General features: G+C 49.2%; 1 protein-coding gene and 1 non-coding gene across 3 annotated transcripts in view; both read left to right on the top strand.

Moving 5' to 3' along the window:
- Positions 1-23,545, top strand: part of SCTR (secretin receptor) — a 72,631-nt gene extending 49,086 nt beyond the window's left edge. Inside the window, exons 5-13 of one of the 2 annotated variants that reach the window (XM_032840880.1) lie at positions 2,059-2,156; positions 3,080-3,212; positions 5,309-5,462; positions 11,829-11,889; positions 13,129-13,198; positions 16,475-16,566; positions 17,791-17,917; positions 21,965-22,006; positions 23,099-23,545. In XM_032840880.1, coding sequence (XP_032696771.1) covers positions 2,059-2,156; positions 3,080-3,212; positions 5,309-5,462; positions 11,829-11,889; positions 13,129-13,198; positions 16,475-16,566; positions 17,791-17,917; positions 21,965-22,006; positions 23,099-23,269 — 948 coding nt within the window. In that variant the 3' untranslated portion in view covers positions 23,270-23,545. The remainder of the gene's footprint in view (positions 1-2,058; positions 2,157-3,079; positions 3,213-5,308; positions 5,463-11,828; positions 11,890-13,128; positions 13,199-16,474; positions 16,567-17,790; positions 17,918-21,964; positions 22,007-23,098) is intronic. The other variant, XM_032840881.1, reaches the window with a different exon arrangement.
- On the top strand, positions 1,587-1,690 carry LOC116857094. The gene has a single exon (XR_004380692.1). It is a non-coding gene; the product is annotated as a small nucleolar RNA U13 (small nucleolar RNA).
- Positions 23,546-25,285: the final 1,740 nt, after the last annotated feature.

The raw sequence follows: 25,285 nt of genomic DNA, 5'->3' as shown, positions 1-25,285 counted from the left end.
GGTAAACACCATTTTAATGGTGGCATACATCAAAATAATGATTTAAGATAATTCAGTTAATTGTTCTATTGTTGGACATTTAAGTGTTTTTCATCACACATCGTTCTGTGATGAACATCTTGATGTATAAATATGCTTTTCCTCTTGTGCTTATTTCTTTGTGTGTGTGTGTGCGCATGCTAACGTCTTAGAATTCCCAGAGGTAGAAAGGAGGTCAACAGGAATGCATGTTTCAAAGATTCTTGATAATGCTACTTTTCATTTTTAAAGATTTTTTTAAATTTATTTGTTTGACAGAAGGAGAGATGGTAAGTAGGCAGAGAGGCAGGGAGAGAGAGAGGGGGAAGCAGGCTCCCTGCTGAGCAGAGAACCCCATGCAGGGCTCAATCCCAGGACCCTGAGATCATGACCTAAGCCCAAGGCAGAGGCTTAACCCACTGAGCAACCCAGGTGCCCCTGATACATGCTACTTTCAGGAGAGACTGAAACCATGTTTGCTCCCGCTCTACCCTCAGCTGCATAGAATACTGCCTTTAAATATTTGTTCATTTGGTTGGAAACAGATGGTATAGCATTATTGGTTTAATTTTCATTTCTTTGATTCTTCTTCAGGCTGTCGTGCAATTTATTTTTTGCACCCAGGTTTTACATTGCAGGTTTTACATTTCTCTTTATATGTGGTCCTCTCCCATACCATTGAGATTCTTTCCAAATCAAAGATGAGTCAGTAATGTGAAAACTCATTAATATGAGTTCAGTGTAGAGGAGAGGGAAGGCGATGGTCCCACTCTACTCCTTCCTGATCAGAGAATATACTGGAGCTTTCCAGCTTTCAGTTCTGGGGGTCTTATTTAGGAAGGCCATTGCCAACAGAGCATGTTAATTGAGCAGGAGGGTGAGGGATCGTGGAAAGAGATTGAAGACACAGAAAGAAAGTGTAATGCTGAGACTATATATGAGAGACAGGTGGGCAGAAAAGCTGTATTTTTTTTTAAGATTTTATTTATTTATTAGTTAGAGAGAGAGAGAGCATGAGCACAGGCAGACAGAGTGGTAGGCAGAGGCAGAGGGAGAAGCAGGCTCCCCGCTGAGCAAGGAGCCCGATGTGGGACTCGATCCCAGGACGCTGGGATCATGACCTGAGCCGAAGGCAGCCGCTTAACCAACTGAGCCACCCAGGCGTCCCCAGAAAAGCTGTATTAAGAAGAGACAGATCTGGGGTGCCTGGGTGGCTCAGTGGGTTAAGCCTCTACCTTTGGCTCAAGTCATGATCTCAGGATCCTGGGATGGAGCCCCACATCGGGCTCTCTGCTCAGCAGGGTGCCTGCTTCCCCCTCCCCCCCGCCAGCCGCCTACTTGTGATCTCTCTCTGTCAAATAAATAAATAAAATCCTTAAAAATATATATCTTTAAAAAAAGGACAGATCTCTCTGTGTGATATTTGCAACCCTTCGAGAACTCTGAAACCATTCCAAAATGAAAGTTTATTAAAAAAAACCCAAAAACCCTCTAAGCATTCAATTTATTTCAAGCGGCTCCAGACGTGGGTATTGAAAAAGAACCAATTTAAAAGTCATAGATTTTAGATCCTTTTGTAGTTCATAAGCATGATGATTGGGTGTTCACGCTCCTGTGTGACATGTACCACCCTCAAACCTTGTTATGACCTTGGCACATTACCCATCTGATATGAAAAAAAAAAAGTCATAGATTTTAGCTTCACATGAGAAAAATTATTTGATAGTTTGCACCCTTGTATACCAGATGACTTCTTCAAAAGGCAGTTAGCCTACATCCCTGGAGGGATTCAAGTGAAGGCTTGGATTCAGGGTGATGGTAAGGGGCGCTATGCACGGGGTAGAAGTTTGAGTTGGCATCAGATGATCCCCGAGATCTTCTCCAAAGCCAGGGTGTTCCTAGTCTATGAATTGAGGTCCAAAGAGTCTGATCAGCATAGCCAGCGGCATTGAAAGGTTCATTGAAAAGTTGCAGCTGCCTAAGCAGGCGCAAGAAGCCCAGCCGCTGGGTGGGCGGGGCTAACACACCCCTCTCTCGCAGCACCAGTATCTAATGAAGTTGAAGGTCATGTACACCGTGGGCTACAGCTCCTCCCTGGTGATGCTCCTCGTCGCCCTCAGCATCCTCTGTGCTTTCCGGTGAGAACACATTGCCAGCTCTCTGTCTCCCCAGCCTTCCCCAGGCACAGAATTTGGGTCTCTTTAAATTGCTCAGGCCAGAGAAAGGAAGGTGGGGGGGGGCACTTAGTGACCTCTTGATCTAGACCTTACTCAAGACAAAACACCGATGTTCCTGTGACTTTGTTCGTGTTTTTATTCATTCACAGTTACTGAGCATAACGAGGAATTCACTGCAAATGTCCTAGTTGTCATTTTCACACAATGCTATAAGATAGGTATCATTATCCCCACTTGCAAATCCTGGTTGCAAGAAACAAATCCCCTTAAAACAGTTTAAGAAAACCAACGTATCCTGACCCACATAACTGACAAGGTCAGGGGTGTCTGTCTCTAGGAATGGCTGGATCTAGGTGCTCAAACGTATCGGCAGAACTAAGTCTGTCTCCCTCCCTCTCTCCACTCTCCATCGGCCTCATCCTTAGGCAGGCTCTCCTCAGGGGTGGCAGAGACATCCACCAGCAGCTATAGGGGTACACTCCACCGGCTCAGCCACCAGGACAAAGAGAGCCTCTTCCCCTTTAGTTGCAGTTAAAGTCCTGGGGCAGGGGTGGGGAGGTTTCTATACGCCCGGCTTGAGTCACAGTCCCAACCTGAATGTCACTGCAGCCAGGGGTGGAGTACTCCGATTGGTTGGGTCTATCAACAGGGTGGGAGGATGGAGTCACCCCAGTCCCAGAGCTGGAATAGGTTCCCCGTAAGAAAGCCTGCTTCTGGCACCAGCAGCTGGGGAATGGGTAACAGACCTCTGATCCCTCCCACAGAGGAGGAGACTCGGGTTCTGGGAAGGTGTAAAGGCTTGCTCGAGGTCAAGGTTACCTGGCTAAGAAGTGGCCAAGCGCCTGTGGCTCTGGGCCCCATGGCCTTGCATTCTCTCCCTCCAGGAGGCTCCACTGCACCCGCAACTACATCCACATGCACCTTTTTGTGTCCTTCATCCTGCGTGCCCTGTCCAACTTCATCAAGGACGCGGTGCTCTTCTCCTCGGAAGATGTCGCTCAGTGTGATGCCCATAGGGTAACATGCCTGCGTGTGAGAGTGTGGCCAGGCTGCACACCTTCCCCAGCCCAACTCGGGAGAGGGTGGTGGTCCCGTTGCTCTTTCTCCAAGTCCCACCCGAGGCTTCACTAAATGCCTAGAGTACAGGGACCAGTGCTGGGGCTGGGCCAGAGCATCCAGGGAGAGTCCCATGTCTCCACGTGCACAGTCGGGGTCATGTATGAGAACAGCTTGTCGGGAAGCCCCTGGGGGCTGCCCTTCAACTCCCAGCCACTCTGGCAATTAAATACATATGGAGGGCCATCTTTTCCCTCCACCTGCCAAGTCCCAGCTATGGGCAGATGGCCAGCTCTGAAGAGGGTTGAGGGTGTGGGGCAGAAAGAAAAGTGGGAGCATATATGTCTGTGTCTGCAAACATAAGTCTGTAGTAAAGCAATCGTTTAATTTAATCTAACCCCTTTCCTCCTTCTGAATGCTCAGATGACTCTTAGTTCTTTGCAATATTGCTCTGTGTATCAGCTGCGGATCCGTTTTGCTGCATATACCAGAAAACCATACATCAGTGGCTCAGATGGAGTTTGTCTCCCACATAAGCAGTCCACAGATGAGCAATCCAGAGGTGGCACAGTGGCTCCGTGATGCCATGGTGGACACAATCCTTTTCCCTCTTTCTGCTCTGCTGTGCTTGATGCCATACTTTATACCGCTTTTTACAATATGGCTGCTGCAGCCCCAGGCTTCACATCCCTGTTCCAGTCAAGAAAGAGAGTCAGGGTTAAACAGTTTTTATCTTTGGGTAGCTTTGCCTTTTTAGGGTGGGAAAGAATACCTGCCCCCAAGACACCTATCTACATCTCATTGCCTAGAACCTTGTCATGGGACCACACCTTACTCTAAAGGAAGCTGGAGGATCGAGTTTTTTTGGCATCATAGTCACCATAGCAGAGGCAAACAAGGGAGAAAAAGATGGCAGACTGAGATGGGTTTGGTCAACCTGCCTGTCACTTCCCACCACTCCCATCTGTAATCCCTTACAGATCTGTTGTTTGTGTTGTTTATAGGTGTGTGTGTGTGTGTGTGTGTGTGTGTGTGTGTGTGTTTTCGGACTCAAACTGAATCTCCCTTAGGGAGATTGGCAGGACAAAGTATGAGTAGTAGAGTGAGAGTCAGAAGATGTAAATTCAGGGCCCACACCTCACTGACCAGTACTGGAGAAGTCCAGCAGTCCCCCACGGGGAACCTTCTTGGGTTCCGGTAAACATCAGACTCCTGAGTCAACCATAGGCTCCGCCCAGAATCTGAGTCTGTGGGTGGCCGTAGAGCAGAAACCGCAGCCCACCAGCAGGGCAGCACTGGGTTACCTGCAATGTGACCTCCACGCAGCCCATGTAGCAGCCGTCAGTCCATCCCAGAAGCTGTCCTCTCCCCAGGGACAGCTCAGAGAAAGGAAAGGGGACCTTGTCATGTAGGAATGATTGCTGGCACAGAAGCTTCATGCCCCACGAGTCCCCAGGCACAGCTTCTGGTGATCCCTGCTAGAGACATGCCTCTAACAAGTCACTGAGTCAGGCAAGGCCAGCACTGGCATCTCCATCCGGTAGTCAGAAGTCTCCAGAACAGAGGCGGTGTACCAATCAGGGACCATTTTCACTATAATCAATGGTGCCCTCCTAACATAATTGGTATGTCCCTTCATCTGTTTCCAGGGAAATAGCTTGGAAGGGATCTTGTTAATCCTTTGCTCGGAAATCCCTTTCCTTCTGTCCTCCCGTGTGCTCATCTGCAAAGGAGGAACTTGGGAACTGGGCCCTATCTGACACAGCTTCACTGGTGGCAGCCAAGTCCCGGGTTTGAATGCACTTCTTGCTTCTCTGATGGCCCGTTAGCCTTCTTGCCTGAGCCTGCTGCCATGTGGGCTTCCACTTTCTAGAGAACTCTGTGGGCCTGGGCTTCTGAGAGTGGAAGGTCACAGGGGATGGCCAGGAGCCCATAGAGACTTGCTCTGCGACCTGACCCCTACCCCTACCTGTAGCTTCGTTCGGGAGGCAGGGGCGGCTGGCAGAGAGGAGCTCACTGTTGCCCAGCCTGGGGCTCACCTGCCTCTCTCTGTCCAGGTGGGCTGCAAGCTGGTCATGGCTTTCTTCCAGTACTGCATCATGGCCAACTACGCCTGGCTGCTGGTGGAAGGCCTCTACCTTCACACGCTCCTCGTCATCTCCTTCTTCTCGGAAAGGAAGTGCCTCCAGGGATTTGTTGCCCTCGGATGGGGTACGTTTCTCCGTGGGTGTAATGGCTGGAGAATGTGGGGAAAGGCACTGAGCCAGAGGACTTGGTTTCTAGTTGCAGCCCCACGCTCAGTTAAGTTAGCTAACCATGGAATCTTAGGCAAGTTGCTTCTTGTTTAACCCCCTGGCTTTGGTTTATTTGTACATCAAGTAAGAATTCACAGTTAAAATGTAGCCCCAATTTTGGCCATCCAAAGTCTCTTACCATTTGACACCACCCAACTTACCATTTGATACTACATTTGTTGTTTCATCTTCCTTAGACATTCCATTCATATATTTTCATTCTTGCTTCCTTTCTCTATTAATTAGGGTACTTTTGACTGTAGCTGTCAGAAAATCTGGCTTAGATCAGCTTTAAACAAAAAAGAAAGCAATTGGGTCATATATCTGAAAAGTCCAGGGACTGCCAAATTCAGGTGAGGTTGGATCCAGCAGCTCAACAGTGTTTTCTTTGTGCCTTTCCACTTTACCTTCTGGAACATCAGCTCTATCGTTATGCTGGTGTTCCCAGTGTAATTGCCAGCAGCTTCTGGGGTACCAGCTTCCTTGGTATTTCTAATGAGAGAAAAAGGCCATGTCCCAGCATTCCCAGCAAATACTCTGAGGTTCACTCTTGATAGGACCAGCTTGTCTCAGACACATCCCTGAACCAATCCGAGACACTGATTGGCTTAAGGTGCTCAAACCACATGGCCTCCCAAAGGAATTTCAGGGTTCATTTGTAGGAAGGAGGGGAAAAGTAGCCAACTGCAGGCCCCATTCCATCTTCCCCCTGTCCCTTCTGATCAATGAAGATGATAACTCCACTTTTTGAGCACTTACTATGAGCAGAGCATTTACATGCATTTTTAATTGCCACCACAATTTCCAGAGGCCTTTCAAAAAAAACATGCTCAAAGATGGGATGTAATATGTTCACACTATAGACAAGGGCAGACCCAGGATTCAAACCAAGGCTTGTCTGTTTCCAAAGGTCCCTTAACTCTTATTCTGCCATTAACAAACATCCATCCATCCATCTATCCATCCATGTACCTGTCCGTCCATCCATCCATCCATCCATCCATCCATGTATCCATCTATCCATCCATCTGTGTACCCATATGTCTGTCCATCCATCCATCCATTGTTCATTTGATAAACATATATAAGTTACCCACTAGGTTCTAAAAAAATAGCCACATTCCTCTGACTGACTCATACGCTTACATGGATAGATATGTGTACTAGCCATTAATTTCATTTGCTTTCTTCTTAGTGCCTTTAATTAAGAAGTGCCCCTGCCAGGAAAGCCCTGTCTGTTCTCCTTGTCTAAATCCTTCCATGCAAGGGCCCTATCGACTCACATCAGGGAAGTCGCCAGAGCTGCCAGAGCACACAGAGCCCTCCTATAGACTTTGGCAGCCTAATTAGCACATGACCCTTGGCCAGCAGGAGCTGTGGGGCTCTTCGGAGGACAGTAGTTCCAAGAGTACTGGGGGACCAGGGACTTGCTTTATGCAGTTGACTCCCAAATAAATACCCACTTTGGAACCTGTCCATTGACCTTGACTCTCAGATCTGCCAGGATCTCATTGTATAAACATAGGCAGTTTCTTTATCTGTAATATCAGGATCACAATTTATTCTACTTTCTTCAAGTGTTTCTTTGCGCTCGGAGGGGCTTCTAGAGATTACAGAAACAAAAATAGTTCCATCATTCAAAGATGTCATAGTCTAGTGGGGAGACAAAATTGCATTGTGACATCTCCATCACAGATTTTTAGGAGAGCTTATCTTGTTTTATTATTTTATATTTTTTTATTTTAAAAAGATTTTATTTATTCATTTGAGAGAAGAGAGAGCACAAGCTGGTGGGGAGGAGCAGAGGGAGAAGCAGGCTCTCCACTGAGCAGGGAGCCCACACTAGGCCAATCCCAGGACCCTGAGATCATGACCTGAGCCAAAGGCAGATGCTTAACTGACTGAGCCACCCAGGCACCCCTCAGATTGTTAGGAAGGGTTTAAGTGAGATCATGAGAGCCTTCCTTTCTTCCTCAAATGTTTATTGAGCATCTACTATATGCCAGGCCCTGGGGACAGAATAGCACATGAAACAGTGGTTCCTCCCCTCCTGGCCTCTCCGCCTATACAGCCCCAAGGAGACCTTGAAGGGACTCAGGAAGGCCCAGAGTTTTCTGTCTGGGAGAAGCCTTTCTCTTACAAAAGCAGGGGCCCCTCCTCAGTTTGTACGCAACTTGTTTCCCCAGAGACAGGTTGCTTAAATGAGTACACGCTCACTGTAAGACTGAAAAAAAAAAAAAAAAAATTAAGTAGAAAAAAAGTACCCTGGTCTCATCTAACAAACATTTTTGGGGGTTTCCTTCCAAACTATTTTTCCTACTCAGTTTTTCTCCACAGTGTTGTGGTCATTCTTTTTTTTTTTTTTTTTTTTTTTTTTAAGATTGTATTTATTTATTTGTCAGAGAGCACATGTACAAGCAGGGGGAGCTACAGGCTCTCTGCTGAGCAGCAGCCCAAGGCGGGACTTGACCCCGGGACCTGGGATCATGACCCCAGCGGAAGGCAGACACTTAACTGACTGAGCCACCCAGGCACCCCTGCTGTGGTCATTCTATATGTAGAATTCTGAATCCTGTTTCTTTCCATTAACACACAAGTGTGCTCTGTATTCTTCCACCTCTGCCATAAACATTTTTTAACTAGTCTGTGGATGTATTTAACCAAATACCTATTATATGGACATTTAGGTTGTTTTTAATTTTCCACTACTATAAATAACACAGTGATAAATGCTTTTATGAACAAAGCTTATTCCCATATGGAATATGGAATCCTAGAATTGGGATCACTGAATCAGAAAGAGTGGACACTTTGAAGGTCTTTATATTTATTTGTTTGTTTATATTTAGGTATTTTTTGGTTTTTTGTTTTGTTTGTTTGTTTTTTAGATTTTATGTGTTTATTTGACAGAGAGAGACACAGTGAAAGAGGGAACACAAGCAGAGGGAATGGGAAAGGGAGAACCAGGCTTCCCGCCGAGCAGGGAGCCCGATGAGGGACTTGATCCCAGAACCCTGGGATCATGACCCGAACGGAAGGCAGACACTTAACAACTGAGCCACCCAGGTGCCCCAACTTTGAAGGTTTTTTACTTTTACAAGGATGTTGGGGTGTCAGTGTGCACCCTGAAAAGGGTGACACCTCTGGCTCTTCTGGGGATGAACCAAGGTCCCACTCACTGAGTTGGTGGCTCTCCAACTGGAGCCAGCGTCAGAGTCACATGGCGGGTGTGTCGAGCCCAGCTGGGTGGAACCCACTCCCTGTGCCTCTGAGCCAGTTGGCCTTGGGTGTAGCCAAAGACTCTTCATGTCTGACAAGCCCCCAAGTGACGCTGATACTGATAGTCTGGGGACCACACTAAGAAACCCCAACTCCAGCCATTATTGGTTTTTCCACTTTCCACCAAGTCTGTTAAAGATGCAAGACCATAGGCGGCCCTTAAGAGCCCATGTTCTTTGCCCAAAGCACCCAAAATTGAGGCAGGGATTTAAAAAAAAAGAAAAGATATATAATTTAAAGTCATGCACATACTTGGTTTAAATAATTAAATAGGAGGGGCACCTGGGTGGCTCAGTCGGTTAAGCAGCTGTCTTTGGCCCAGGTCATGATGTCAGGGTCCGGGGATCGAGTCCTGCATGTGCCCTCTGCTCTGAAGGGAGCCTGCTCCTCCCTCTACCTCTGCCTGCCACTCCCGCTGCTTGTGCTCGCCCTCTCTCTCTCTCTCTGTCAAATGAATAAATAAAATCTTGAAAAAAAAAACTTATTGCTGAGCCACATGGTGTACAACGATTTTACTTTCAATAGTTAATCTTTTGTTTTTTATGGAGTCGCTTTTAATTGACTTATTTGTTTTATGTTGCTGTCCTTAATTCTCCCCAGCTCTCCCATGGAACTGAAAAACCCTCCAGTGCTGTTTCCCAAATCAGCCCACGCCAACAGGAAATCTGTTCGTTCCTATCTGTTTGGTTTCTTCCCGCTCTGTTTCCTATGGGCTGCCGTAGACAAGTTGCCACAAACTCCGAGGCTTAAAACAATAGAAATTTTGTTTCTCTCACTGTTCTGGTGGCCAGAAGTTCAAAATCAAGGTTCTGGCAGGGTTGATTCCTTCTGAAATGCTCCACGCCTCTGTCTCTTCCAGCTTCTGGCCGTTGCTGGCAGTCCTTGGCGGGTTTTGGCGTGTGCTCGCATCCTTGTGATTTCTCCCTCCACCTTGACACGGCCTCCTTCCCTCTCTGTGTGTCCTTTCGTGCTGTGTCTCTCACAGCCTTCTCATGAGGGCGCCAGTCATATTGTATAAAGGCCCGCACATGACCGGCTTTCTTGTAAGTATAACCTCTTCTTAACTAATTACACCTGCTAAGACCTTATTTCCAGAGAAGGTCGCACTCTAAGGTTCTGAGTAGATACGAATTTAGGGAGGATGCTTTGCAATCCAGAAGAGCCACCAATGGTCTTTCTAGAGCCTTCTGACTTCTTGCAATGTTTAGGTTGGTTGTTCTCTACGCTTGCTAAATTTCCTTATCCTTCATGCTGAAAATTTCCTTCATTTCCCTCTATAAATCTGTTCTTTTATTTCTTTTTTAAAAGATTTTATTTATTTACTTGAGAGGGAGCACAAACAGGGGGAGGGGCAGAGGGAAAAGCAGGCTTCCCTCTGAGCAGGGAGCCCGACGTGGGACTCAATCCCAAGACTCCAGGATCAGGACAAGAGCAGACGCTTAACCAGCCGCGCCACCCAAGTGTCCCTGCAGTGTTACTCTTCTTCCCTGAGCATTTTGACTCATCTCCTTCTACATAAGCTGCAGCATCTTCTCTCTGGCCCCTGAATTTTGAAATGCCCAAGGGAGGTGCCCCCATGCAAGCTGATTTCATCCTTTTTACCGACATCCAGCAGTCCTTTCATCTGGAAACTCACATCCTTCATTTCTTGGACCTTGTTCTTGTATCACCTGTTTGATTTCTTTCCCTTTGGTTTTTATCTTCTCTTTCTGAAACTTTTAATCAGATGGAGCGCATCCTGGAATTGACCTCTGATTTTTTTCGTTGTCTTTTCTCCTCTTTTTCATCCCACTCTTTGTGTCCTTCTTTCCGGGCGATGCCTGGTCTTTATCTTCCAACCTTCTGTGGAATCTTTTATCTTGGTTATCATATATTCCATTTCTAAGCTCTCTTCCTTGCTCTCAGACTGCTCCCTATTTTCGGCATCCTGTTTGGGTCTTGCAGATGTAATCTTTCCTCTTATCTCTCAGACGATATTCCTTAGAGTTGTTTTGTCCGAGTTCCTCCTGCAGCCTGCATGGTCTGTTTCCTTTGAGTTCCTTCTCTCTGATTGTTTTGGTCCTTGTCTTTGATGTAATCAGCTTTCCTCAGATGTCCGTGACCTTGACTGTCTGTTCATGTTTAAGAATGAGTCACTTCAGAGCGGACCGAAGTCCCCATGTATGGGGGTAGAGGGGGTGTGTATGCGCACGGCATGTCTCTCAAGGGAGACTGGGCTGGAAGTGGCCACTGTGTTGGGGGGTCCCCAGCATTGCCATCTATAGGCCCTTTGTCTGGGGCTGTTGGATTCTGCCAGAGAAAAATCCTTTAATCTTCTGCGTGGTTGTAAACCCGGCTGCTGGAGGTCTGAAACCTGAGCAACCTTGGGACGGGGTTACCATTTAGGTGCGGATGATCATGTCCTCTAGAAACAGAATGAGCCACATACATATCCTAAAATCTTCTAGTAGCTACAGTAAACACAATAAAAAGAAGCAGGTAAAATTAATCCCAATAATCTATTTTATTTAACCTGGTATAAAAATATTGTCACCATATAGTTAAATATAAAAATTAGCAGATTTCACACTCTCTGATTCCTACTAAGTTTTCAAGAATTGGGTGTCTTGCATGTACAGCACATCTCCAGTGGGACCAGCCACAAATATCAAGTACTCCATAACCAGCTACGTGGGGTGAGTGGCCACTGCCCAGGACAGCACAGGGGTAGACCATCATTTCTCCCTTCTTTTCCCTGCAGAGTTTCTCCCCCCAGTCTGCCCCAGGCTCCCAGGACAACCTGAGACCCTCGTGGCATTCAAGAACCATTTGATTCTGCCTCAGTTCCCGGGGCAGTCTGGGTACCCTAGAAGCAGGAGGCTACCCGTTTGCACAAGATTTACAAGGGGGTTTCCATGGTACCTGCTCACTTCTAGGCTAGGCAAACTGCCCCCGTTCCCATGTGGGGGGCTATTGAAAATTGAGTCCCCACTCCCCTCTCCCTCCCTTTATTTTTACTCTACAGGTTCCCCGGCCATTTTTGTTGTTTCGTGGGCTATCAGCAGACACTTTCTGGAAGATGTCGGGTAAGCCGTTTGAAGGAGAGGTAACAGGAGTGTGTTTTATAATGTCCAGTTCTTCAAGCAGGATGGAGCAATCTAGGAGAGGCCTGTTTCTCAAACTGTGGGGGACATAGGCGAGTACTCTGGAATACTGGGCTGGTGTGAGGTTGCAGAGAGGTGGGGGGGGTGGCCTTCATTGCACCTACACCCTCCTGGGCCTGCCCATGCCCTCAGCTCTGTGGCAAGAGCAGGGGCTGGGCAGAAGCTGTGATGCTCCAGGCAGGTGCCACTCAGGGAGGCAGCTCAGGGCCAGCCCAGCTTTCCAGCTTTTCTTTCCTCCTGGGATCTCCCTCCTCTACTCCTCCCTGCCTGTACCGCCTCCCCACCCCCCACCTGGGGCTTTGAGACTCCAGCTGAGGTGGGCACAGGAGAGGGGCAGCCACATTCCCAGGGACTCCTAATGGGGACAGAGAGATCTAGTCTTGTTCTCTAAAGCTGCCAGGTGCTAGGGATGGAGGTAAGCCCAGGGTCACCTGTTGGGAAGTAGGCCCGTGGAAAGAAGCCGGGGAGGAAGTGAGGCAGCAGTGGGACAGAGCAGAAGTGGTTTCTCATGAGCAAACTGACATGACCAGCCCAGGATGTGGATGAGGTCCAAGGAGGTGTGCCAGTGTCCTGTGGTCCGTCTTTGGCCCCAGATAATAATTTCAAAATAATTATTTTAATTGGGTGAATTTGATGTTGTGTAAAATCTGGATTTTTAGCTCCTCTGGAGAACATGGGAAGTTCTACCAACATCTCTCAGTCTCCCTTGTGGCAAAAATCAGCCGAAGTCGAGTTGTGGCTGCCTTGGGTCAGGCACATGCTCTCTAGCTTGCCCGGTAACCCTCCTGTGCAGGATGTCACAGGGTCCTGAGGCAATGTATCAGTCACCCAGCCCCTTCACTCACTGATGTCACCTGCCTGGCCATTGTTGGCAGTTGAGTTTGTTACAGTGTCCGCTTTGGGATTCTGGGATCTTCTGTCGGTCAGGTGCCAAACAGGTGTGCACACAGAGCGTGCACAGGAGATGGGGGTGCTGCTCCAGTGGCCTCAGAAGTGCTCCCTGGCAGCAGGGGAGGGTCCATTCTAACAGTGCTGGGCCCCCAGCCCCAGAGCTTGGGGCCACCAGCATGGGCCCTTCATCTGAAGAGCGCTTGCGGGATTTAGTCCTTCCTCGTCCCCTCAGTTCTCCACTCCTAACGAGGCCTGGCTGTCCCCCCATAGGTGCTGGGACATCAACGCCAATGTGTCCATCTGGTGGGTCATTCGGGGGCCTGTGATCCTCTCCATCCTGGTGAGTGGCCGTCTTGCCAGGTTGGGCTCCAGTGCGAGAGGTGGAAAGAGTGACTGGCCTGGACTGAAGGCCGAGGGAAAGCGCTAGCATGGCCCCCTCCAGGAGCCAGGAGGGAGGGATAAACCAGGGAGCTTCTAGAGGTTGGCCAGCACCAGGAGGGTCTAGATGGTGGATGGGAGAATGGGGGGATGGGGGATGGGAGTGGGATGAGGTGCACTCAGGAGACAAAAGTTTACAGAACTCTCTTAGGTCCGTGAGCAGCCACTAAAATGTGGTGAGCCGAGCTCCTTGCCCTAAACTGCAGGGTTTTGTGCCGGCCTGAAATTCCCCCGTTCTGATCTTTGGGTCCTGATCTTTTTTTCTAGATGTTCCTCTTGTTAATTGGAGAAGAGTCACTGAGCTGTGATCATGGACTGGGGAAAGCTCAGTGAGGCTTGGGGTGCTGTTGGTGGGGGTTGCAGTCCTGGAGGGGTAGCCCCCAGGGAGGAGATACAGGACTCTCATGGAGAGGGAACTCAGAGCGTCTTTCCATTGGGCTACCCTTCAGAATCACCTGCGGTTTATTTGTTTAATTAATTAGTTCTTTTAAAAATTTTGTTCATTAGAGAGAGAGAGTGTGTGTGTGTGTGTGAGAGAGAGAGAGCACATAAGCAGGGGAAGAGGCAGAAGCAGACTCCCCACTGAGCAGGGAGCCGGACCTCAGGCTCAATTCCAGGACTTGAGCCCAAGGCAGACACTCAATGCCTGTGTGCCCAGTGGGGGGTGGGGGGGTTGAGTTCTCTGGGTTCGGAGGCCTGGAGCTGAGCCTGTGGGTACAGACAGGAAATAGGAGGACAGAGGGCGGGGGACCTACCAGGGTTGTCTCCTGGGCTGCAGAAAACTTTGACAGGAAGTGCCCTTCCTGGGCTCCCTGGAGAGGGAAAGGGGGCAGCCCAGGGCAGCAGCCCCAGCCCCCACCTTTCAGTGGCTGGTTGGTGACCTTGGTGGGGGTGGGGGGTGGGAGAAGGGGGCCATTCCAGGACCTCCTTGTTTTTAATTTTCTTCTTCTTTTCTTTCCCCCAAATAATAGAATGCAAGTTTAAAAAAAAAAAGTTGGAAGATACAAAATGTGTTTTCCAAAAGGGAAAAAAAAAATCACCCATACTTTCAGCACCGAGACACACACTGGGAATACACATATGCTTTTACTTCCTTTTTTTTTTTTTTTTAAAGATTTTATTTATTTATTTGACAGAGAGAGAGAGAGAGAGATCACAAGTAGGCAGAGAGGCAGGGGGGGGGGGGGGGGGAAGCAGGCTCCCCGCTGAACAGAGAGCCCAGTTCGGGGCTTGACCTGAGCCGAAGGCAGAGGCTTAACCCACAGAGCCATCCAGGCTTCCCGCCTTCCTATCTTTTTTTTTTTTTTTTTTTTTTTGAGCACATATCCTTTTTTTCAAAATGCCTAATATAGTTTTGTATACTTGCTTGTGTTTCTCACTTAGTAGTAGATGTGAGCTGTCCCGTGGCCTTTGAAATGATCTGATCCACCGATGTGCTCTGGCTGCATAGTACTCCCAGGGTCTTTCCTTATTTAGTTAGGCCAGTTTCTTTGCTGTCATTCTGGGGATCTGAAGGCCCAGCCCAGGAGAACCCCAACAGAGAGACGATGGGCCCCCAGGGTCTTGGTGGATTTCACCAGACTGTGATCTCTCTAGTGCTGTTTGGGGGCACTCTGTTGCATAGTATCTCCCAATAGGGGCCCCTCACTGGCTGAATTGGAAAAGCATGCACTCTTGATCTTAGGGTCGTGATGTCTTAAATAAATAAGAACTTAAAAATATCTCCCAACCAGTAGCTCATGGGGCCTAGAATTCCACCATTTAGGACTTTAAGATCTTGAGATTTTTTTTTTCTTTTGCCCTCAGGTGCTCCCTATAAAATTAAATGTAATTCTAAGGCCGAAAAATAGATGAAACTAAAATAACCTTTATTCATTTACACCATGCATAGCCAGCTCCAAGCCAGCAAGATGCATAAACAAACAAGAAGCTGAGAAGCAATTTTCCTCAAGAGGCGGCTAGGCTAGGAGTCCTGGACGGACCACTAATCCTTGTCTTTGCGCCAGCGTTCCCAGGCCCCAGACTGGTTGTGGGAACAATGAGGGTACCTGGCAGGGCGATTCCACTGATCCTGATTTCCCTAAATGGTGCTGGAGCTGGTAGGTGGGTGAGAGAGGAGGACGTGAGCACCTTTATAAAGTCCTGGGCTTGGGGGAGGGGACACCAAAAGAAATAATGAGAGGGCATTCCTGTCCTTTAGTAAGTTATGATTGAATTGGCAGATAAATAGACACACAAGTTTGACAGATGCCTGCATTTGGTTTGGCCTCTTTCAAATATTTCACGTGCTTACCCAATAACATGATCCCTAACTGCCATGTATCAGGAAGGAGAGATAATCAAGGGTGGCTTCCTGGAGTTGGTGATTCAACTGCAAAATGACTCTATAGGCCTTTGAAGCAGTGGTTCTCGAAGTGTGTCCCCCAGACCAGCAGCTTCAGCATTACCTGGAAGCTTGTTAAAAATGCAAATTTGGGGGCCCCACCCCAGATTTACTGACCTGGAATCTCTGGGGGCGGGAACCCGCTAATCCGCACCCAAAACGTTAAGAACCTCTGCAGGAAGGAATCCTTGTCACTCAAAGTGTAGCCAAGGGCCAGCTTTTGCATTATCTGGAGCTTGATAGAAATGCAGACTCTGGGATGCCTGGGTGGCTCAGCTGGTTAAGTGTCTGCCTTCCACTCAGGTCATGATCCCAGGGTCTTGGGGTCAAGTCCTACATGAGGCTCCTTGCTCAGCAAGACTTGCTCCCTCTCCCTCTGCCTGCCACTCCACCTGCTTGTGCTCTGTTTGGCAAATAAATAAATGAAATCTTAAAAAAAAAAAAAAAAAAAAGAAGAAGAAGAAGAAGAAATGCAGACTCTCAGGTGAGTGGTGATCTGCCTTTTTACAAGACCCCTGGAGGATGCCAATGCATTCCAGTGTGAATGACCCCTGCCACAGCTTAGCAGCCCTTAGAGCTCCTGCAGCCCAGGATAGGCGCGGGTACTGGGTCAGACATCACCTCCAGACAGCCTGTTCCCCCAGGACTCTCTGGGGCCAGGTGGAGGGTGGAGTGTCTCAGCAATGTGCAATCCCGGGTGTGGTCTGCAATGACTTCTCTGGCCCCAGGGCCAGGGGTCAAGGCCAGGAGAGGTGGCAATCACCTTCAGCCCCTTCTCGCTCTTGTGTTTTGCAGATTAACTTCATCCTTTTTATAAACATTCTAAGAATCCTGATGAGAAAACTTAGAACCCAAGAAACCAGAGGAAATGAAGTGAACCATTATAAGTAAGTGAAGGGCAAAGTCGGAGGCCCACTCAGTCAATCAGCAGGTATTTACGAGTGCCTATGGTTTACAAAACTGGCCCTGGTTCCAAGGAGGTTATGATGTAATTGGGAATGAGGGTGAGAAGGAGTAGGTCCCACGGGAAAGCCTTAGACACTGCCCCTGTGGCCGGAAGGTAAGAAATCTCTCAGGATCCCAGGGAGCAGAGATCTGTGTTTGGGGCAATGCTAGGGAGTCTAACGATGGGCTTCGGGGACCCAAAATCAGAGAAATGTGTACAGGTCTGTGTGCTTTTCAGCGGAGAAAGGCGCTAGCTTTCATCAGATTGTCAAGATGTGTGATCCAAAAATACTTTAAAACCTTTAAGATGTTAAAGGGAGATACAGTATTAGTCGGTAGGGCCCCATAGCAAAAGAACCACGACACATGGGATGGCATGAAGAAGAGAAATTTATTTACTTGGAGTTCTGGAGCCTGAGGTCCTGCAGTTAGGGCTTCAGTGGGTGAATTTGGGTGGGGGAGACGTAATTCAGAACTGTTAAAGACCAGTCAGTGTTCAGTGAAGACTTTCTCTGTGATGTTCTGAGCTTTGAGAATCTGGCAGTGACCTGGACTGCCTGGTGACAGGTTCTCCAGAACCTCTTTAGGGCAGTGGGTTCCACAGTACAGTGGAGCTGGGCATCCAGGATCAAGTTAAGTTGCAGGCTAAAATAGAGGAAGCCCAGCTCAGTTTGAATTTGGGACAAACAACAAATGGTGTTTGTCAAAATATTTCTCAAAAAATATTATCCGTTGTTTATCTGAAATTCAAATTGAACTGGGCATCCTGTATTTTCTTTGCTAAATTTAGCAATCCTAATCTGGGATCTGGGAGGAAAATGAAAGAACGTCTCCTTATGGATATGTATTATCCAAAAAAAAAAAAAAAGAATGCTGGTTTTGTGAATAATAGGTTCAATGACACATGCACGTAATTTACAAATAATAAAGTTGTTTGGGTGGATACGTGTTCACATTTTTTTCTTCCTGGTGGGGTGCGTGATCAGAAAGTGTAGGGGGCTGGCCCTGGGTGATGAGTATGTGGGGGTTGGAAATTCTCCAGAATAAAAGATAAAACCGCAAAGGTTTGGGGCACCGCTGCTGGCCTCTGCAGTGGGGCAGGTGGGGGCTCTCGGAGCTGTGCCCATGGGGAGGGGCAGGACACCACAGTGGGTCTGTGTCTGCAGGCGCCTGGCCAAGTCCACCCTCCTGCTGATCCCCCTCTTCGGAGTCCACTACATCGTCTTTGCCTTCTCCCCGGAGGATGCCATCGAGGTCCAGTGGTTCTTTGAATTGGCCCTTGGCTCGTTCCAGGTAAGCTTTGGGGACTGTGACCCTCAGGAGTTCTCTCTTTCCTTCGAGAGAAACGGGAGCCATAGAGACAGCAAGCCAGGTCTCCCCAGAAGGGTCCAGCCTCATTGGGCACCCACGCAGGAGGAGGTGGGCAGGACCTCACTGTGCTGTGGGACCCTGAGTGGGACCCAAGTCTCCCACCAGTCAGCTAGGGGGTGGGAGATAAAACTAAGGAGAGAGAGACTGACTCCAGGGAAGACAAAAAGGGTGTGTAGGGAATCAAAATGACATCACCAGAGGGCTATGGCTGAGCCATCAAAAAGCAGGGCAGGAAGATGAGCATTGTGGGAATGGGGGAGGGAGGGCATCTGAAAGAGGATAAGGTCCTCCTCTTCATTCTGGGAAGTCCGTGAAAGGGCCCCAAACTGAAAAATCCAGAAGGAGCGACATCAGCATATTATTCAGAAGCAGCGAAGATTCCACATTCCACGTAGCTGCCTCTGAGGCACAGGAAATGGGGGCAGGGCTGTTCCGAGGTGGCTCTCCTTTCCTGAGGAGAATCACTGGACTCTGAAACTATGGGCACACACAACGTGTCAAAGATGAAAACCAACTTTAAAAAAAAGGAGAGTGAGGGCAGAAATCACTGACCTCCTGATTCATTAAGATGTTGTGAGGCTTCAAAAACAAAGAGTAAAAACAACCACCACCACCACAAAAATAGTAAACATGTTTGGACAGAAGAAGTCTTCACATGAATCCCAAACTTCACAATATTATTTGTTTACACTCTCATAGCTATCTCCTTCCAAAGATAATACGATGTAGCTTTCAGGAAGCCCATACAGAGGACAAAAAAAAAAAAAAAAAAGAGATGAACGATCAGTGAAAAAATGAAAGTCAAAATTGAGTTCAGACAGAGAAGCAAATTCAATAGAGTACTATGAAGGCAGGAGAGATGGGTCATACATTTGGTTTGGAGCTTCCCAGTAGCCAAAGCAAAGACAGAAATGCAATCCATTCCAAGATTTACAATATTTGTAAATGGGAACAGCTAATTCTTGGGGAAAGCCTAGATATGATAGGCTTTGGGGCCTGAGAGAAATTTCTCTCTGGGGGATTTTCCTCAAGAAACCAGCCTGTCCTCAACAACACTGATTATCCTGCAAAGTCCTCCTCAGCGGGTAGGCTTTGGTCTCAGGAATGGGGCTCAGAGTCTCCCTCAGTCCCTGAGTTCGGTTCAGGGTCAGGGGGTCCGGTCAGGGTCACCCTCCTGTCGCTTTCAGGTTCCAGAAAGGACCCATCACTGGAAGCACATTCTTGAGTGGAGTCCAGTCTTGTCCTAACCCTGCCTTCAGACCCCACTCCAGGGCTGTCCCCTCTGCCCTCACTGGGCATCTCCCGTGCACAGCACTCCCTGCCAGGGCTTCAGGCCTCCAGAGAACCCAGCCTCTTGTGTAATCTTTGTTTCTGGACCAGGGAGCTTTCAGGCCCACCTGCTCCTGTACCGTGCGGTGAGGCTGGGCTCACACAATGGTCCATTTAGCAGGGGTGGGGGTTCCAGGTCCACAGGAATGGAAGACCTCGACCTGGCTTCCAGAAATGGACAGTAACCTCACTGAGAGCATGGAGACTCAGGTCTGCCTCCCCACATAGAAAGGGCACTTCTTGTCCCCTGGAGTTGGGGCTGGTGGTTGGGGCCCAGGCCTGCCAGTGAAAGCCATTTGGCTTCTAAGGAAATGATTTGTCAAGAGAAAACCAAAAGCGCTTTTCCAATGTTCCCATAGAATGTTTACACAGGAAACAGATCTTTGACATTTTTTAACCTTTGTTCACATACAAACATATATACCACTTTATCATATATTATACATGAATATTTTATATTTTTATTTTTTATATATTTTATATATTTTTAAAATATATATTTTATAATTATATTTGTAAAATATATTTATATAATATATAAAATTAAAATATATCTTATATAATATATAAAATATTTATAATATGTATTTTATTTATATTTAAAATCCTTTATTATAGAAAATGTTTCCCATATATTAAAGCAAAGAGAGTAGTCGTGAACCCCATGGGACCACTGCCTACTCCAGGCCTGGCTGGTTCCATCTCTGGTCTCCAGCTGCTCCCTTCATACCATCCCCCATCATTTTAAGCATATCAAAGGGATGGTTTTACTCAAATGTAAATATTCTAATATGCATCTCTAGAAGACAGGGGCTTAAAGAACAACACACACAGAACCACCATATATTATCACTGTCACAGGCTTCCAGAAACTTCCAGAAAGTTGATCTCCTTTTTCTGACTATAGAAATACTTACTGTAGAAAATCTGAAAAATAAGGAATAGTTAAAAAAGGTAAGAAAAAATCATCCGTAATCTCATGACCCCAGAAATAACCAGTTAAAGTAATGGTGGGTTCATGTCTAAGCTCTAAGTCTCTTTCCTACCCAGGAAGACACACACACAAGGACACAGCCCATTTAACTGAGGCTGCACTGTGTGTGTTTTTTTCTGTCTTGCTTGTTCTAATTCTGTCTTACCTGTTGTGAACATTTCTCCACGTCATTAAAGTTCTCTCAAGACTTCATTTTTTTAACAAGTGTATAAAAACTGGAATTTCTTAAACTTGCTGGCCTATGGATACTTGGCGCACAACTAACTTTCCCTCCCTCGAGGCTCCTACCCTCACCTGAACTGTGCAAATGTGTCCCAGGACCTCGGAGGCCAGGTACCGCTGGGCCTGGTGAGAGGGGTGGCCCCCACAGCCAGCAGCCAGACCACCAGCTCTGGGCCGAGCACATACAGCACCTGTCCTGCTGAAACCCCTGTGACTCAGTTTCTTCCCGCATGAGACAGGGATCTTCCCTGTTAGGACTTTGGCAAGGATTAAATGAAGCACCTGGAACCCAGAACCCCCCAAGTATGCAGGCCAGGCCGCCTCTCAAAGGCTTTCACACCCTCCAGGCAGTGGTTTCCACCTGGGAATGCCCATTAGAACCATCTAGGAGTTTCCAAAGCTGGTGTACTTACATCATCCCCAGACATTTGGACTCAGGGCCTGGATGGGACTCAGAAGGGGGTGTTAGGGCCTCCTCAGGTCAGAGCTAGGCCACCCAGGCCTCTGAGTGGAGGGGTGCTCACCAGCTGGGGAACCCTCAGGGCAGAAGGAAGGGCAGGGGGGTTGGAGGAGGGTCCCTGAGGAGGCGAGCAGGACCAGCACTGCAGAGACCCTGCCCATGGCTTATGGTCCCCAGCAGGCCTCTGGGCCTCCAATCCTGCATCTCAAGACTGGAGTCCCTGCCCTAGCAGAGCTCCATGCCAGGACTAGGGGACAGGGGAAGGCACTCCTGGGAAAACAGGAGCTCCAGGTACTAGGGAGGGAGGGTCCTAGCAGGCACTGACCCCTACCCAGTAAACTGTATACAGCCTCAGGGCCCCTAGCCAAGGTGATGTAAGCAGAGAAGTCACAGCCCACTCCTCACTGGCCAGAGTCTACACTCGGGCTTGGTCCCGACATCATGCTCACACATCCGTGTTTCAGTCTGAACTGTTGCCCGTGTCCCGACTTCCAGCTTATCTGGAAAGTGAGCCCACCCACAGGGGGCACAGGGTGTCCCATGGGCTGGCCCCACCCCCTACCTGAGGGACAGGTGCACATCGGGGGCTGCCTCTCCCTGCTTCTCCCAGATGACCCACCTTACTAATTCAGGTGACTTGCCCAGTCCCCACGGGCCCAAGTTAGCAGCTTCTCCTCTGAAATCCCCCGTGCACGAGGCTGCCAGGCTGGACCCAAGCCCCACCCCAAGGAGCTGAGCCCTATGAAGCCAGCACAGCCAGGGGCACCATGGCGACCCCAGAAGAGGTAGTCCCAGCACCCACCCACCCCCACGACCACTGGGGGTGAGACGTGTGGGAAGGTTCTGGAGTGCTGGAAGCGAGCCTGGGGCTGGCAACTGAAGGACATGGGAAGGAGGTTGGAGGGAGGAGGCCGGGTGCTGGAGGGCCTCCCCTGACCCCCTGCCGCCTCTGACCCCTCTCCAGGGCCTGGTGGTGGCGGTCCTCTACTGTTTCCTCAACGGGGAGGTGAGTGAGCTCGGCTGCCTGGAAGGAGGAGCTCCCTAGCCATGGGATTCCTGCTCAGAAGCTCCCTGGAAGGGGTGGTGGGGAGAGATGGATGTGTGGCTGGGGGAGGCCTGGGTCTCCGGAGCTCACTTCCTAGGAGCCCTAAAGCACCAGGAGGCCCAGTTAAAACAATTGCTGGGCCCTACTCTTCCCCACCCTGGCCCTATTTCCAGTTCTGCAAAAGAAGGATTCTGTATGTCTGGGTTGGAGCCTGAAAATGTTTAACAAGCATTTAACAAGGCGATTCTTATCCTTGAGCAAGTCCATGAACTAGAGACAAGTGCAGGCACCCCAACAAAAACCCAGGCTCCTGACTGCTCTGCTGCTTGCCTGATGGGGGATCCTGCTCACTGTCCTTCTCTGGGCCTCAGTCTTCCCATCTGTTAAATGAGAGACTCAATAATGCCATCTCTGACACTCAGTTGCTCACTGAACCTCACAGGAGTGTTGACTTCCTGAGAGGGCTGCACACTTAACCTTGAGGTCTCTGCCCCTACCCAGAGCATTTCAGTTGGGTGGGGACACACACAAGCCATGTAACCCACATTAGTCAAATAGTGCCTCACCCAAGGCAGGCTTTCCTGTAACAGCTGACCATTTATCTGGTTCACCACACTTGAATGGGAAGAACATCTTGTTTTCCAAAAAGTCTAGCCTGAAGCCTGGCTTCAAAGGTTTGGGTTGTTACAGCTGGGGACTGTGAAGGACAGTTCCAGAGAGCAACTCCAGGGTCCCCAGATAATGTCTGAGCTAGGGTGGCTGTATGAGAATGGGTCCCATTGTCCTGGATGATGATCTGGACGTTGGGAGTGCTGGAATTTGTGAGACCACCCCAAAGCCCCTTCGTCGGGACACACGCTGTAAGGTGACAGGTGGAGGCAGTGTCCAGATGAGAGGGGGCCCTTGATCCCTACTGGACATTGAAGCTAGAAATTGCCCATCTGAGTGGCCTGTGGGAGAGGGGAAGGCAGGACCCCCTGGGCAGGAGAGGCAGGGCCCATCCCAAGGACCTGGGTGCCTGTCTCCATGGCTGACGTCTGGTCTCTGGGGCAGGTGCAGCTGGAGGTTCAGAAAAAGTGGCGCCAGTGGCACCTTCGTGAGTCCCTACTGCGCCCCATGGCCCTCAGCAACTCCTTCAGCAACGGCTCCAGCGGCCTTGCCCAGAGCACCAAGGCCAGCACCTCAGAGCAGAGCCGGGCCACCTGCAGGAACAGTGTCATCTGAGAGTCTGGAGCAGGGCCATCCATGGGACAGACGCCAAGGCAGGTCAAGAGGAGGCCAGACACTGCTGCGGGACAGTCCCGGACCCATCTTCTCAGCAGACATCACCTGCTTTCTCCTGTGACCAACCATCTGCCTCCCCTGAGCCTTGGGATGGGGAGGGGGCTCTGCTGATAAGGTTCCTTAGAACTGAAAGGAATGAGGACACATGGGGCAGGAAGAGGGCCCGAGTCAGGGGCTCCAGAAGAAGACAGGGAGATAAATGGTAGCTGGGACAGGTTTGGTCTGTAACTGCCCACTCTTTTGGCCCTTGAGACAAAAAGTGAAGGATGACACTCCCACTCACTTCCCTATTCCTTCCTGGAGTTTCCAGGGTAAGTTTGAAGAACAGGAAACAGGAGAAATGGAAGACCCTTGGCCCTAGGTGGACCCTCCCTACAACTCACCTGTCTAGTAGCTTGGACCCTACAACCTCAAGACAACTAAATTCACCTGACCAAGTCAGCGAGGCCAAGAGAGCCCCAAGACCCCCGGCTTCTTTAGTAACCCTAGCATGGTACAAGGCACCCTTCTCCTCCTCCTGCTTTTAGTTATCTACAGCCCTGGGGGCAGAAGAGCTGGGAATGGGACATGATTCCATTGGACAGAAAAGAGAAACAGGTTCACCAAGGTCGCATGACTTGCCTCAGATACTCAGCAAGAAGGGGCTACAGTTCAGTCCAGAGCCTTTGGTTTCAAATCCCTGCTCCGAGGCTCCATCTGTATCTTCACTCCTGGGCGGGGGACAGGGGCCTGTCTCCCTGTCTTATGGAGATCTGTCTCCCCTTTACTCTCTGGATCTCAGTTCTTTTGACTGTGAGCACTCCCTCCCCACCATGTTAAGGATGAAAGTGAACTGAACATTTGAACCTTTTATAAAACAAAGCCTCCCAGTGTTCGGTGGGGAAAGCATTCTGGACAGAAGCCTCAACATAGAGAAGGCATCTTGCTGGCGGGTGACCGTGGACAAGTGCCGTCCCACTTAGGGCCTTGGCTTCCCACCTCTGTACCTCCCCACCGCAGAGATAAGAAGCTCACCCCTTTGCACTTGTTGAACACTCCTGGAAGGAAAAGTCAGGCGCTTATTTCCCAGGGCAGAGAACCCAGCCCGTCTGGTTGATGAGTTCCGCTCTCTGAAAAACAGGTTGGCCCATGACACCTTTCTACAGTGATCTCCATGGACTCCATATACACTTAGGAATCAAAGTTTTTTAAAAACCCCCAAGAGACAGACAGGAGCACCAGCCCAGGAAGGGGAACCTGCAGTGACCAAGGCGGGGCAGAGACCAAAAATCCATGGTAGGAGCAGCCACCAGAGCAGATCCGGTGCAGGGGGAAGGCACTAATGTGGAATGAAATGGCTGAGGGCAGAAACCCCAGCTCCGGGGGCAGAAAAAAGACACTGGAAAGGGGGCAACTGGTTACCCAGAAATGCACATCTGAGGGCGAGGATGGAAATCTCCACTGGTCCCTGGTCCCCTTCACCCTCGCTCATCCCCAGGACGGCTGTTAATCATTACTCAAGGCCTGCCAAGGCCCCTTGACCCCCCTGGAGTTCGGCAGGCCCAGATATGTGCTCTTTGGAAATGTGCTCTGCAATCAAAAATGGTACCTGATGCCATCTTGGCCCTTATCAAAGCCAGACACGCACACACCCTTGCCTTGGGAGGAGGCTATGGGAAGTATTGGAAAGCTAGAGGGCTGTCCTGGGAAGCTTGCTGAAGGGTTCGGGCAGGATTCCCAGACGGGATAGCTGGCTGCTGGAAGCTCCAGTTGTTCAAGGATTATGCACCCCCTGCCCCCCACCAGAGGGCAGGGTTCAAATCGCATCAAATGGTTTGAAAACCCAGCATATGCAAGAAATCGAGGGAATCCTGAGTTCTGCGTCCCTGCCACGACAGAAGCTACAACAGGGAAATGTGCCCTTAAGGCCCTTTGAGCTGGTGGAAGAAAAGTCTGAGGCACTGCCTAGATACGCTT

The sequence above is a fragment of the Lontra canadensis genome, unplaced genomic scaffold (assembly GCF_010015895.1).
Source record: "Lontra canadensis isolate GAN:19392208 unplaced genomic scaffold, GSC_riverotter_1.0 scaffold117, whole genome shotgun sequence".
Taxonomy (NCBI): domain Eukaryota; kingdom Metazoa; phylum Chordata; class Mammalia; order Carnivora; family Mustelidae; genus Lontra; species Lontra canadensis.
This window is presented reverse-complemented; position numbering and strand designations above follow the sequence as displayed.